General features: G+C 42.6%; 1 protein-coding gene across 1 annotated transcript; it reads right to left on the bottom strand.

Annotated features, from left to right (window-relative positions):
* Positions 1-4,209: 4,209 nt before the first annotated feature.
* pkdccb (protein kinase domain containing, cytoplasmic b) lies at positions 4,210-13,957 on the bottom strand. The gene is made up of 7 exons (XM_023393796.2): positions 13,205-13,957; positions 12,243-12,383; positions 10,256-10,527; positions 9,824-9,903; positions 9,417-9,524; positions 5,590-5,766; positions 4,210-5,221 (listed from the first exon to the last, which is right to left on the bottom strand). Exons 1-7 carry the CDS (start codon positions 13,814-13,816, stop codon positions 5,115-5,117), a joined length of 1,497 nt encoding a protein of 498 aa, XP_023249564.1. The 5' UTR covers positions 13,817-13,957; the 3' UTR covers positions 4,210-5,114.
* Positions 13,958-15,061: the final 1,104 nt, after the last annotated feature.

The raw sequence follows: 15,061 nt of genomic DNA, 5'->3' as shown, positions 1-15,061 counted from the left end.
ACACACACACACACACACACACACACACACACACACAAACCACAGTCCCTGATCCTCAGCAGCCCTGCCCTCAGGTCTCAGCCAGTTGAAAGACGGGGGAAACTCCAGATGCTTCACAGCAGTTGTGGGCTGTGACTTGGAAGAAGACAGGAGCAGTGGAGGACTGGCAGGCGGAGGACACTGATGGAGGGTTGGAGTTATGTATGGAGTGGAACAATTTAACAGCAGTGGCGGAGGCCTAAATTAATAGTAAAGCAATGGAGGGTTTTTTGGCCTGAAGGAGTGTTTGAAACAGAGCGGGAGGGCAGCGGCAGCGGCAGCAAAGGTGGACGGGTGGGGTGAAAGGAGTTTCCACAGACTCTCTATGATGGATGGACTGGTGAGGAAGAGAGGTGGGGGGCGTGGGGGAGAGGTGGGGGCTTCAAAAGAAAAATGACCCAGCCTGCTGCTGTGATGTAGTGGGAGGGAATGCAGGGCAGAGGAACATGTGGGGATCTCATAACGAAAAAAAAAGGTTTTGCAATCCCTCCAAGTGAGGCTGCCCAGAACACAGATACTCAGTGAAGATACAACACTGAACATGAAATAAATTGACTGTTTTCAGGCTTTTGTGAAATATGCTATGGCTCAGATTTTTATTTCTTTTTTATTTTCAACACACCATTGTGAGGCAAATTGTGCAGCACTTTAATAATCAGTTTTGCCATATACCAGATAACTACGCAGTGGGTCCATGGGGATGTCACTGGATACAATGCTGAGCTATTACACCTTTCAAGATGCCTCTGTGGCTTTAGTGGTAGGTATAAACCTTTTGACTGGGGTTAACTTCGGGGCTTTTAAAACATGATCCAGCCACACCCCCACCCCCCACCCTTCACTGCAGACAGACAGAAATGAAAACCTCTCCTCGTCACACACACCTACTTGCTCTCTGCTTCAGGGGCCTGCTAAAGCCATTATGACTCTAAAAGAGATAGTATCGGCTCCAGGCAGACAGACAAATAGTTAGTTAGACAGTTAGATATACAGACAGCAACCTGCAAACTAAGAAGCCTCTGTGCTCGGGACAGGCCGGCTAAATGTCTGGCTACTCTTCAGAGGCTCTCAGGTGTGACCGGCTGGTCTCCTGTGTACCGCAGCCAAGGCGGCAGACAGGCACAGAGGTGTTTCTGTGAGCCTGGAGTCGAGTGAATATCTGCTCTATCTCTCCCGTCACAGGCTGCATACGCTCCTGTGAGCAACTCAAACACAAGCCAGATCTTCTTTCCTGCAGAACTATGCAGGCTTTCACTGAGTTAATGCATATTTTTAGTCTGAGCCAAGGTCAAACATTTTGCCAAAGACCTGCCTCACACGTAATTTTTCCCAGCAGCTGCGGTTTCTAACATTTGATGACTAACTTTGCATTTTAATCAAAGACTTTAGCCAGACCACAAATGCATTGCATGAGGATTTTAAGAGAGAATGATGGAGGCTTTGGATCTTAGCTCAGTCATAGTCATCTTTCTCGCTGCACTAACACATTGGTAGAGCCTGAACCCCACTGAAGAGGCCCTAATGTCCCCCTCCCTGAACATGCACACAGACAGACACACACACTCACACACTCACACACGCACACACACACACAAGTCTTCCCTAAAATTGCTGATGGCTTGTTTTCATGGACATATATTATTTCCAGATGGAGGTCATGAATAAAACCCGACGGAAACAAGTCGGGTGAAACTGGAAACTTAAAAAAACAGAAATGGTGGGGTATGGAGCTGAGTAAAAAAAACAATCTTCCTCCTCCCCCGCTTGTTCCCTGAACCTTTCACAAAAGACCAACTTGTCAATTACACGGTTAAAAACAGAGGAGCACTGTACCACACATGAACATGAGGACAGTAATACCACATGATGGTTTTAAATGTTTCACCACGATGCAAACATGAAAACATACCTAAACAAAATATGACTCATAACTAACAAAACAAACAAGGAGAAAAAAGGGGGGCTCAGAGTCTTTTCAGCTTCCCAGCTAAATAAACAAAGTCAGGAAAGAAAGGGAATACTTTCAGACTCAACTGAGAATACAAAAACTGCACTGTGAAGACCTCCTCTGGAACAACCGCAGAACATGGTGCTGATTCACCAATCCCAGACTCTCCACCCATCCTGAATATGAAGAAAGATGCATTGTTGTGCTGTGAATATACACTGCATTCAACTGAATAACCTAATGAATCTATCTCTGCTCACATTACTGATGTGTTTCAAAACATTTGAGCATGTGCAAGCTCTGCATGAAGCCAGAACGTCCATTAGCTCTGTCAAAAAGATTGCCAAGACAAACCAGACGCCAGGCATTTTCTTCTCCGAGCTGACGTGGAGGAGGATGAACCACAGCTGTAAGTTTCAATAAATCAAAGCTTATCACTTGAAGAAATTGAAGGGGTGTGCTTTGTATTATCATGATATCGCTCCCATTTCTGTACGGTAATGAAACTATACCCAGCAGCCAGTTAGCTTAGCTTAGAACAAAGACAAAAACCTAGCTCAAAAAGGTAAAAAAACAAAAATAAACCACAAACCAGCATCTCTTAACCTCACTAACTAGTATGGTATATGTTTGTTTAATCTGTACAAAAGTGTAAAAAGTGTCATGTAAAATTTACAGTTCACCATTTTACATGACGTTATGTGCCACGATATTTCTTGGCAGGTATAACTTCCCCCTAAAACAGCATTATCTTGTGATAGAGTCAGGCTAGCATTTTGTTCCCCTTATTTCCAGTCTGTATGGTAGGTTAAAATAAGCTAGCTGTTGGCTATAGATGTATATTCAGCAAGAAAATGACTCCTAAAAAAATCCCAAAACTATGCTTTCAGTGTAAATAACCAAGTGTTTCCAGTCTTGCTAAGCTAAGCTAATCGGCTGTTCATGGTGGCCTCATGGTATCAATCTTCTCATCTAACTGTTGGTAAGAAAGCAAATACATTTCCTAAACTATTCCTTTGCTTTTTTGTTGCTCACATTTTTGTGGCCATCTGCAGTTCTTTTAGTCAGGTTTTAAGTCTAATTACTGTAACTCAGATAAAACGCACACTTATGTGGGGGATTATATCCCCTCCCCATGCAACCAGTTCTTCTACTCAGTCCTGCTGTGTTGGTCCAGTGAGTTGGTTTGGTCTTATCTAATCTGACTCAGACTCCTTATCTCCATAATCAGACTCTAATCAGCCAGCTTTGTCCAGACAAAAAGGGGCCAACATGAGGCAAAGAGGATCCTGAGGCCTCCCCGGTGTCTTAGCCGTAAAAGTGTAATTTGTAGACAGGACATGTCCTTTCAAGTCAGTGGTAGTGGTATGGCTGAATGGTAAAGGAATCACCACAAAACAATCTGGAATTTGCAGTATCTATGTCTATTTTTTCTTTCTGGTTTCTGGTTGTGTTTCTCCAGCTGGATTTTGGATAATTTCAACATCAATAGATGTTATGTTATTAGAATTATTGAGAATTTAAACATTTTAAGATTTTTTTGACCAAAATTGAGCATCAAGATGAAAGTTTTAAAAAATGTTTTCTCTTTGCAACTGCAACAGGAAATATGTGAAGAGTGGGGGATGATATGTTACAGAAACCTCTGGCTTGTTTCAGGACATCGCAGGTATGTGGTCTGCTCTTTCTCTCCTGTCAGAAACCCTGTGGCTGATGAATCTTGATGCTACAAATCCTTCAGTCTGCCACCCTGCAGTCCTGCCATTATCAGAACCTCACCAGGTTCCTCCTGGCAGGCACAGATGGCAAGTCCATTCGTGTGCAAACCGCAGATTCAGCTCTGATTGTCCTGCTGACTGTCTTTGTCTTACAGTATCACCGCCTCTCTCACCATGAGAAAGGGCTGGTAAGTAAGCTAATTTACATGTATTAATTAAGGCTCATAATGAGCCCAGCATGACAAGGCATTTGAATGCATTCCTCTGGTATTGTGCAAACTCTGCGGAGCTCTGTAGGTTTGCAGTCTCACCCATTCAGATGGGCTACAGATTGTAGATGTGGGGGCACACGATCAGATAAAGGACTTAAACACACACAAAACCAGTTCAGTATACACATGCAAGTTTCACCTCCCCCACTGGCGCCCACACACACACACACACAAGGTGCTAAAGAGATAGTTACACTTAAATAAAATAAAAATGCAAATAACTACCACAGCAAAAAGTAGAAACAATACATTTATATAATTACAAATTGTAAAACTGTACAGGTACAATTAGTGAATTATAAAAAAAACACTGAAGTGAATAATTTTTCATTGAAAATAAAAGTTTCACCCACAAGGTGCACGTAAGCTATAATGCACAATCATGTAAGAACAATTACATTTCATTTGATCATATAAATATTTAAGAACTAAGCAGGATAAACTATGTTTACAAAAGTGTGTAAAAACAGACTGCTCTGGAATGGTTTTAATCATCTTTGCTCATTGTTGATGTGTAAATGCTTACATGGTTGTTGCCATCTCATACCACAGCGCAGCTAAGCCAGGGAACCGTGAAAAAACAGCCGCAACCTCAGCGCATTAACATCAAAGTGTATTTCTATAAGAGCTTGTTTTCTTTTCTCGTCCTCAGGCTTCAAACGCTGAGCTGCAGTGGCTGTTCTCATTACCTCTTTGGCTTAAAAATCCTACAACGGGGACGCGGCCTCACTACGAAAGCCAACACACACACATGGCAAATAAAGACAAGGTAGAAAAAAAACATGTCAAGGGCACAAGGCTCTCCCTCCTTAATTGTACCTGAAGGGAAATCCCTTTAAATAGTAGTTGGCAGAGGCAGTGAGCTGGCAGGCAGATCAAACAGTCACTGAGCAGAAGCCCTATAAATACATCACATTCACTTGCCTCACTTCAAACGCCTCCTCCTCAGCCCCTGCGCTCCTCCTGTGAACCCACAGAGCTGAGCTACGTTCAACATGTTCACGAGGAGGACTCAGTTTCTGATCTTAAGCGCAACATTTTGCTTTGCTTCACATCACCGGCTGTGCGTTCTCTCTCATCCCACTCCACAGTAACTCCAACTCGATATAAACAGGACTGCTCTGTTTGTTCCTCACGTCACACTGTAGACGTTTCAGGAGCTTTGATTTTCTTCACATAGACCTCTGATGTCCCATCAGGCACCAGATGACTGAAGCTGCTTCTGAAAGAGGCCAGGAGGCGACCTGCAAAGCACGGAAAAAGAAAGAGAGAGAGAGAGTGAGAGAGAGAAAGAGAGAGAGGAAAAGAGGCATGTTTAACACGTTGGCAACTTAGATAAAGTAACATGTTCTGGCTTGATATCCTTAATATCTGTGTACATTTAATAGCTTCATCAAGAGATTGACGAACTAGTGGCTGGGCCCAGTATGTTTACCCAGCAGTCTCAGTCATGTGACAAACATGATTTAATTGCTAATTATACATGCTTATTATAGAACATTCTCGGTATTGTAGTAAAGACTTAGCCGTTTGATGAGAAAAAACTGACAAACTTTTAGATGAAATGACAGAGCAGAAGAAAGAAAATCCATTAATCTGTAGCTTTACGAACCCGTCCACGTCTTCTGTCCGGTCAGAGTGAAGCTGTTGCACTGAGAATGGGAGTTACAGATGTACGCAGCCTCTCTGGCGCTGTGGACCGACAGCACGCAGCCCTGCTGGCTGTAGGACGGCCAGCAGCGGTACTCCACGTTCCCAGAGGTCCCCATACCTCGCATCACGGTGTAATCTAACCACAGAAGACAAGATGCCACTTCAGTACATGAGGCTAGTGAAAGATTTTGAAGTGCTCTCTGAGGATAAGATGAAAGTTTAATGATCCCTGCGCAGCAAGAAGAGAATACAGATACGGACATGAAGAACAACAACAAAGAAAACATGCTGAAGGTATTTGTCATGCAACCAGAGAGCTCCTACTGACTCAGAGGGATTACTATGGTTATGATGGACAGATTTAAAGTAAAAAGATACACCACTAGGATAATAAATCACAAGAAACAGTCTTCATTGAGAACGTGAGTGTGTGTCCTGACAAAATATATATAATGCTTTTAAGAAAATATTTAGTATTTGGCCATTTTACAGCCCTAAGTTACACAAAAAAAATTTCCTACAAAATATTTTCCAACATTTTATGCATGTAAATATTGACAAGGTAGCACAAAATGTATGATGACCATGAACATTTAGATTTACCTTTAATTTTTGTTGCCAGTTTTAGTCTTTGCCAGTTTTTCTCTCACAAGAACCAAAGAAAAGCAGCAAACCCTCAACTGAGAAGCTTGAACCACAAAACCTTTGGAGCTGTGCTTGAAAAAAGCCAAAATATAAAATAGTTGCTGCCAATCTAGTAATCGACTAATTGTTTCAGCCATGCTAACCACACTTTTTCTTTGTTAATAAACCAGAACCTTGAACATCTATTCTGGTCTTTGTAAAGAGAGAAAGCTGTTGCTCTGCACTGAAAAAAAAAAATCACCTTCCTCCTGCCCAACATTTGTGTTACATTCATCATTATAATTCTTTCAGTCAGACTTCTTGTGGATCTGGCCTTAAATCATCTGCTACACATTAGCAGGAGCAGAAAGAAGCATGCACACACACATGCCTACACGCAGACACACAAGCATGCACCTACGCACACATGCACACACACACGTACACACACACACACACACACACACACACACACACACACACACACACACACACACCAGAAATGGACAAAAGCCTGGTCTGTGAGTCCGTATGGAGGAGGCACACTGTTACAAACTGTTAACCTTCCTAAATGGCAGGAGCTGGTGTGTGTGTGTAGGGGTATTGTTAAGAGGAAAAAGACACGAGGATCTGCCTTCTGGGTCTGAGAAGAGGGAACAAGGAGAAGGAGTATTTTCGAGGATCCTTCTCAGGGGAGAAAAAAAATGAGGCCTGCCGGGGAGCTGAAGGGTGGCAGGCTTCAAATGTTGAGGACAAAGAGACATATGAATATATGCTCTGTGTTCAAGTTGAACAGTGGGAAACAGTGTTGCTTTCATCTTGATTTATTAAACTTATTTATATTTACTACAGTGCTCAGGGCCTAAATAAATTCACTCCTTGCTTTTTAGAACACAACTAAATTTATACTTGCAGAAACAGACGTTTTAAGAAACTATCTTTACCAGATTCTGGCTTCCTTCATCAAATCACAAATGATGTCAGCTGTGGAAAAGTTACATCCACATAACCAATGAATCTCCATCTGTCAGCAATTTCAAATTAAGACTTGGGATGTGATCAGCATCTTTTTTTCTACACACATGCACATTCACGTTATTACACTGTGTTCCTCTTTGAGCTCTGTTGCCATTTGGCTTCTTTTATCAGGCTTTATGTTTGTGTCCTTGGCTGCAATTCTAATTTCTTTCTCTTGTGAGGAGACATGTTAATGAGCCCATGTGTTTTTTAATATACAATTGCAGGATCTTTTGATTTTTTTTCCTTCTCTGGTTGTTTAATAGTTTCACATTCAGAGAAATATGCTCCTTTACTTTTTTGCTGTGAGTTAGACAAGAATATCAAACCACCCTATTAGCTGTCTATTAAATATACGGCTAAAATTACCACACGGCTAGCTTAGCTAAACACAAAGACTAGAGACATTAGTAAACAGCTAGTCTGGCTCTGTCCAAAGGTAACAAAATCCACCTACCAACACCTTTAAAGTTCACTAATGAACATATCACCTCTGGTTTGTTTAAACTGAACAAAAGCATAAGTGTAAAAATGAAAGTTTTATAGGGTGTTAACATACCTGACTATTTCTTGGTCTGGAGCAATCTAGTCTATAATGTGATTTAGCTAACCAGCTGCTACTTTTAGCCATATATTTACCAAACACTTTATGAGAGTGGTTATCTTATCTAATTCTTGGCAAGAATGTGAATAAGTATAAATATGTCAAAATAATAACGACCAAAACAAAATGAAACGAGGTTAAATTAAGCTGAACTAAAAATGTTAGCTTACTGTAAAAACTGGAAACGGGGTAATAGCAGGACAGGCCGTCTAAATATAACAAAATCTACCCCACTTATTAACGTGATGTATCTTGTTTGTTTAATCTGTATAAAATCTGAAGTGTACAAATGAGAATTTGTGGTTATGCTTGGCTAGTAGCAGTAACCTCCTAAAGTCTTGTCATCAACCAGTAGAACCTTTTAAACAAACAAGATATAACATATGCATCATATTTTTACCTTCTTGACAGAGTCAAGCTAGCTGTTTCCCTGTTTCCATTCGGCGTGATAAATTAAACTAACTGGCTGCTAGCTATTTACCAGACAAACACTGTGTGAAAGTATCAATCTAAAAAGTGAATAAGTGTATTTTTCCCCAATATGTCAAACTAAGCTTAACTAAATTAAACTAAACTAGGTTTATCTAAACTAAACAAAAACGTGACCAGGTTTGTCCTCGACCCAAACCCTACCTCTGTTTTGTCAAAATCCACAAAATGGTAATAGAATTTAAACAAATTTTTTTAGGTCTTATCACGCACACTCAGCAGCAGCAGCAGCAGCAGGGTTGGCTCATGGCACCTCCTTGTTAAGCTAAAACACTCCCTCCCGGTGTCAGCTTCAGCGCCCAGGCCTCTTTACCCTGAATCTGTGATTAAATTCACAAAGCGCTGCTATATAAACAGTCCAGCATCTGGGGGACGGAAAAATCTCACCACAGGAACGCAGGCCAGTCATTCTGTTATTAATATTTCATAGAGCTGAGAGGAACGGCGGGAGGGGCGAGGGGGCTGCAGTGGAGGGAGTGGAGGCGAGTTGGAGAGAAGAAAAGTGAAGGACTTTTGGTGCTTATACTGAAAGTATACAAAAGTGGCATGGAAAGTTTGCAAAGAATTACTTTATATGACCATTTGGAAAGGAAAAAAAAATCTGTTAACCAGAGTTTTTTTTTTAGATAGGGAATTCAAAGGCAGGACAAAACATTTTATATATAAATATCCTTAAAAGGCAAAAGACCTAAATAAAACATTTCTTATGTAAAGAATAACTTGATGTAATCTCAGCAATGTTTTGTTAAATGAACGCCGACTGTGCTTTCTGAGCCAGAGACATGCAGGATTAATCCCACTTTGTTGGTCTTGTCCTGTCATTCCAGCTGCCTAATAAACCTGTCAAAACAGCCTGAATGGGAGAAGCACCGCCCCACCCCCCCTTCATTTTTTTAAAGATACAAAATGAAGGTGGTTTTGGCTGTCTGAGTTTTCTCAAAGAGTGAATCAAAAAGGAGGCCAAGCATTCTCTCCAAGAAAAAAAGGTCTACATGAGGGCCCACTGTACTTAATAAAAAAGCAGCCTTCATTCCAGTCTCCAGCCTTCTTACCTCTGATTATTGATGGAGGCAGGTTGTCCAGGTGCAGGCCAGACTTGTAGAGGAGGAGGATGTGTTCAAAGGCCTCCAGCGTCTGATTGATGTCAGCTTTCAGCTCGCCTGGACACACACAATGCATTAAGTCTGGTAAAAGATCTAACTGGCTACAGGCATAAAATCATCCAATATAGATGATTTGTGTTTTTCCCCACTATGCTCTCCCCTCTAATCCTAGTTGTGTGATCTCAACAGAACTTGTATACACTACCGTGTTACATGTCGTGAAGCATTTTGTCGAGCTCATTAAAAGAAGCACTTAAACCGAGACATGTCATTACACGATTCCAATAATGGAATGATTTGCTTTCTGATCTCCAATAGTTAGTGTCCCGTCATGTCAAGACGTCTCTTGTCCTCACCTGTGGAGTTCATGATGTGGTCTACCAGGTGTGTGAGGCCGGGCGGGGCCTGGTGAGGCAGCAGGTAGGTGAAAAAATACCTGGGGCCAGGCAGAGACAACTCATTCAGACAGACAGAAAGACAGACAAGTCCCATCACATAGTTCCCACAGAACATGACTTGTCTCACATTGGTGTTAAAACAAATAGTCCATAAAGCTGTCAAAAATCTGAAGGCCTTTTAAAAGGGGAAATGCACCTTTTTTTCCCACTGGCGCTACCAATATTTATCACATCTCCTCCATCAAGCCACAGATTTTTCAGCTATATTTCTTTACTATGAACAACATTTTAGGTGTCAGCTGAGCCTGTATTTAAGCAATCATTCATGTAGCTGCTGCTCCCTCCATCCATCACACGTCTATCATGTTGTAAAACTGTCACTTTTCTTACCTATAGGCGTTGTAAATGTTCCTCTTCTCATTCAAGCCCTCGCACACTCCCCGATACGAGCAGGGCAGAGTGAAATTTCTGTGCGGAAACTGTAGGGTGCAGTCTGCATCAGTCTGACAGGGGGTCTCCTCGGCGCTGGCGTCATCCAGGTCCGTGAGCTTCAGCTCGCCGGACACGGTGACAAACTGCCGGGGCTGGAAGTCCAGCAGAGCTACAGAGCCCAGAGGAGACTGGGAGAGGAAGTGGAGGAGCCTGACCAGGTCCAGACACACCTGGGAGGAGATCAGACATGCCAAACCCTGATCAGTTGGACTGATGACAGTTTGTTTAAGTGCACAGAAATGCAGTCGAGGAATAACATACTGTTCTGTGACTCCAAAAACATTGTAACTAGGGCTGAGACAATCAATCAGTCAACAGAAAATGTATCTGCAACAATTCAGATAACCAAAGAAGTGTAATTTAGTAAGCGAAAGTGCAAAACATTCAATGTTTACAGCTCTATAGTGTGAGAATTTTCCTTTTTCTTTTTTTTTGATCATCCTTGACAATTCCCCTCTGAATTAATCACTTGGGCCATAAAATACATAATAAATATAACTCCCATCATGATTTCCTGAAGCCCTAGTAGACATATGTAAACAGCTTATTTTGTCCAACCAACCCAAAATATTCAGTTTACAAAGATACAACACAAAGAAAACCAGCAAAAATTGAGCTGAAATCAGTGTTTTGTTTTGTTTTTTGCAATTTTGCGGAGAAACTGAAAAGTGTTATCCCATTATCAAAATAGTTTCTGATTTATTTTTTGTCAATCTTAATGAAATCTTCTTAATGAAAATAATGGTGAGTTACAGCTGTAGCTCCAAAGTTGGGTTTGGTTTTCCTGGTTACCACAGGGTGATCTGATTTAAATAAAAAGCTTTTAAAAATGTTGGACGAAGAAAAACATTTCCTCGTGCTCAAGCTAAAAACTGAAGGTGACACGCTGGACAATATAATTAAGTTTCATGATCTAGCTAAAAATGGTAAAATATAAACTTTCAGTCTTGCAAAAAACACAGTGTTATTTACTTTTAAGACATTTCACCAACCACATTTGCAAGCCATTTCCTGAGACAGTTTTTATAGTACTCTTTAAACCTCATAATAAAAACAGAAAGAGAAAATAAGTAGGCCACTAAAGGCAAAATAAAGGCATTAGCCACGCACTGACAGAGCGTGAAATGATTCTGTCACACTGCAAACATAGCTGCAGTGTTAGGTAATGCGAGTCTATTGGACGTCACTTGGTGGGATCGAAGCACTGTAAAAACAGGGCTGGGTGAAACCAAACACCCCTGGATTACTGTAGTCTGCGCAGATGCAACGTAGCTGAAAGGGGCTGAGCAGCTTGGGGGGGGGGGTATTATGAACGGCTGTTTGAGTGATGTTGCAAAATGAGGCCCACAGTTGAGATGATACTTGCAGACTGTGATGCTAGTTTTGGTAATCCGAGTCCAAAACATGCAAACTCACGCACATCCATGACTTCAGACACTGATTAACTTACAATGTTTAGCTGTCCAGCATGGCAAACACACACACACACACACACACACACACACACACACACGCACACTTGAATTCAGCCTCTGTTGACTCCCACTGTGAGCATACCTGTGATGGGGGTTGAGCTGAAGCTGTGTGTGTGTGTGTGAGTGTGTGAGTGAGTGAGTGAGAGGAGATGACATTCCTAGCCTCCAGTGGATTAACTCCAGGACCCCTCTCCATTTCAACCAGGGCCTGATCAAATACACTGAGGGACAGATGTCAGACCTCCAGGAGTTTCAAATGTCCGCCTCCACTCATCTTTCAGTCTTCGTCTTTCCTACCGAGAAGAAACGAGGTCTTGCACATTCATTACGCGCAATGCGTGTGAGAGTGTGTGCAGTATAAACGACAGCGGGTGTATTGAGAGCTAAAGAGCGGGAGCTAATGTGCTTACCCTGAATCTGTCCTCCCAGGGGCTCTGGAGCAGCTGGATCATCTGGAGAGGATTCCCCTGCTCCAGAATGACTGTGACTCTTCCTCTCTCTGCTCCTCTTCCTCCCTGGCCTCTTGCATCTCCTGCACAATGACCCTTGAGCTGTTGAGTGGAGAATAACTGTGGTTAGTCACAGTAAAATAGCACAAGTGTTGGTTTGATGATTCAAAGAAAAAAATGGATAATGACCCTACTGTTTGTGTTTTTTTTCTTTTTTGCATTTTAACTCTACAGACATTGAATAAAGCAACAGGCTAAAGTGTCCAAAAGTTGTGAGTGAGGGGGTAAATTGAGAGGACATGATGTTCTGCCAGCCTTACTCCCTGCAGCTCAGACTTGTGACAATAAAATCACATTATAGCCTACAGGGGAATGTGCTCTGTACATTTGTGAGCTGGATTGAGCTGCCGGACACACCGCTGTCACACGACTGCTGGATGTGAGAAACAAACCCATCCGTTTAGTTTAAACTAGTTCTAAATTGGGCTGTAATGGTTTGAGTGAATAAGCACTGGGGGGGGGGGGGGGTTCAGATGCAACCAGGGATAGCAGAGAGGACAGAGGCACATTGTCAGCTCTTGCCAAACTGGACCCAAAGGTCAGTAGAGGGTCAGTGAATTTAATTTAATTACATGGGAAGGTCCTGCAGAGCCAATGAGGCCTTTCTTTCAGTTCGCTGTGTGAGACAAAGGAAAATGTGAGCAGTGGTGCATGGATTATGGAGAATCTTGATAATCTTCCTTCAGTGTTTCCAGTGTTTGGAAGTGGGCAGCAGCTCCTGATGCCACACACCTTCCTTAAGTTTGAAATAAAATATATTGTCTTTAATGTTGTGTTAGTATTTCAACACTGACTTTACTTTTTAGTGGATAAAAGGTTACAAATGGATGCACACAAAGCAGAGAGAGGTGCAGACACTTTACCTTTATGACGTTTGGATGCTGCAGCCTCTGCAACAGGACTATTTCTTTCTTCAGCTTGTAGGAAACGAGCTCGCGGCAGCCTTGTGGGTCTTTAAAATCCTCCAAACACTTGCCCATATCTATCCCCTGCTCGTTGACCAGTTTTAAAGCGACGGGCTGACCTCCGGCTAGATTCACTTTGACAACCAGCTTGGTGTATCCAGACCCGAGGACCTCCATCGCCTGCATGTCCACCAGAGAATCACAACCCATTTCATCCATATGCGCTTTCCTGGAGCCGTGCGTGATCTCATTCCACAGATTATAATCCAAAGGTGAGTATAGTTGGGGAGAAAGTCGAGTTCCCTCCGACAGTCCGTTTTCATCATCGTCATCATCATCACCCCCATCGGGCAAAAGCAGCGGGATAATTTCTTTGCGCCTCTCGTTGAGTTGGTAAATCAACGCCCCGCGGAGCGACGCGAACTCCTGCTCATCCACCGCAAGAGTTGCGTTGGAAAAGTGCGATACTCCAAACTGCTGCACGCTGCTGATCAAGAGTGACACCAGAATAGAGAGAACCACGAAAGCCAGGAGGGCAGCCGCGCGTAAAGAGTTGCCCATCTCGGGCATTTCGCCGTCTCTCTCTCTCTCTCTCTCTCTCTCTCTCTCTCTCGCGGCACGGATACTGCTGCTGCAGGAAAGGACGCGCACAGCCGCGGGCTCCGGCCACCGCTCGCTCCGAGTGAAAGGACTCCTCCTGACTTTTCTGCAGGAGAAGTGATCAGCTCCTTGTTTCCACCTCCCCGGGAACTCCCTCTAGAGGTGTGTCCTGCGCCGCTCGTAACTTTACACCCGCTGAACAACTTTGCAGGAGAGCTCGACCTCATGTTGTCAACTCAGTCAATCAGACAGTCCGCGTGTTGAAGCGCCTCCCGCAGCTGATTTGACAACAACAATCAGACGCTGAGGTTGTTGTGTCTGAAGAAAATCTGCTGCCGGACAAGAAACTACATGTTCTACTGAACACACGCACACTAAAAGGAAAAAAACAAACAAACAATGAAGTTAGAAATTAAATCTGCACTTAAAAATTGATTAAAAATATAAACCTAAATTAATTTAATTGAATATATAAGACAATTATGTAGTTATAAAGAGTTAAAACGCGTGTTCATATAGTGCTGTATATTTTACAGTATGAGGGAGAAAGAGGGAAGAGGGTGACTGCTGTCACCTCCACAATGTGTCCAACAGGTGGCGGCAAAACACCCTTTTTGTTTCTATGATACAACATCCCATTGAGAGACAGATTTCTTAGTCACCGGGAGCTTTATCAATCCAATCAAAATAACACATCAGATCTATACAAGCTCACAAAAACACAAGGGTTTTCCTCTTTGTTTCCACACAGTTTTTTATGGCGGAGATCTTGTTGCATCTCCACTTATCCAACTGTATTTGTTCCACAGATCTGGAGGCAGCGTTGAAGCTGTAATGAAGCGTTTCCCAGAAATCTGCCACAGGAAATTACCATGGCTGTCACCTCAGCACCAGCCAAAAGCCAAACCCCAGTCTCCTCAGCCTCTCATTATGTGTGTGTGTGTGTTTGTGTGTGTGTTTGTGTGTGTGTGTGTGTACATATGTGTTTGTGTGCTTGTGTGTGTGGTATCCTGTAGACTATGTGCCTGTCAGGCTTCGGGTACGTGTGTGTTTGCAGTGTTTGCATGTTTTTTTTCTTGTGTGTGTGTGTATGTGTGTGTGTGTGTGTGTGTGTGTGTGTGTGTGTGTGTGTGTGTGTGTTTGCCATGTTGGACAGCTAAACAGTGTAAGTTAATCAGTGTCTGAAGTCAACAAGACATTAGCCACGTCAGCTGC

The sequence above is a fragment of the Seriola lalandi genome, unplaced genomic scaffold (genome assembly GCF_002814215.2).
Source record: "Seriola lalandi dorsalis isolate HSWRI2012SDOR001 ecotype SW California unplaced genomic scaffold, Sedor1 jcf7180002054942, whole genome shotgun sequence".
Classification (NCBI taxonomy): domain Eukaryota; kingdom Metazoa; phylum Chordata; class Actinopteri; order Carangiformes; family Carangidae; genus Seriola; species Seriola lalandi.
The sequence above is the reverse complement of the archived record's forward strand: the minus strand, read 5'-3'. Positions and strand labels throughout refer to the sequence as shown.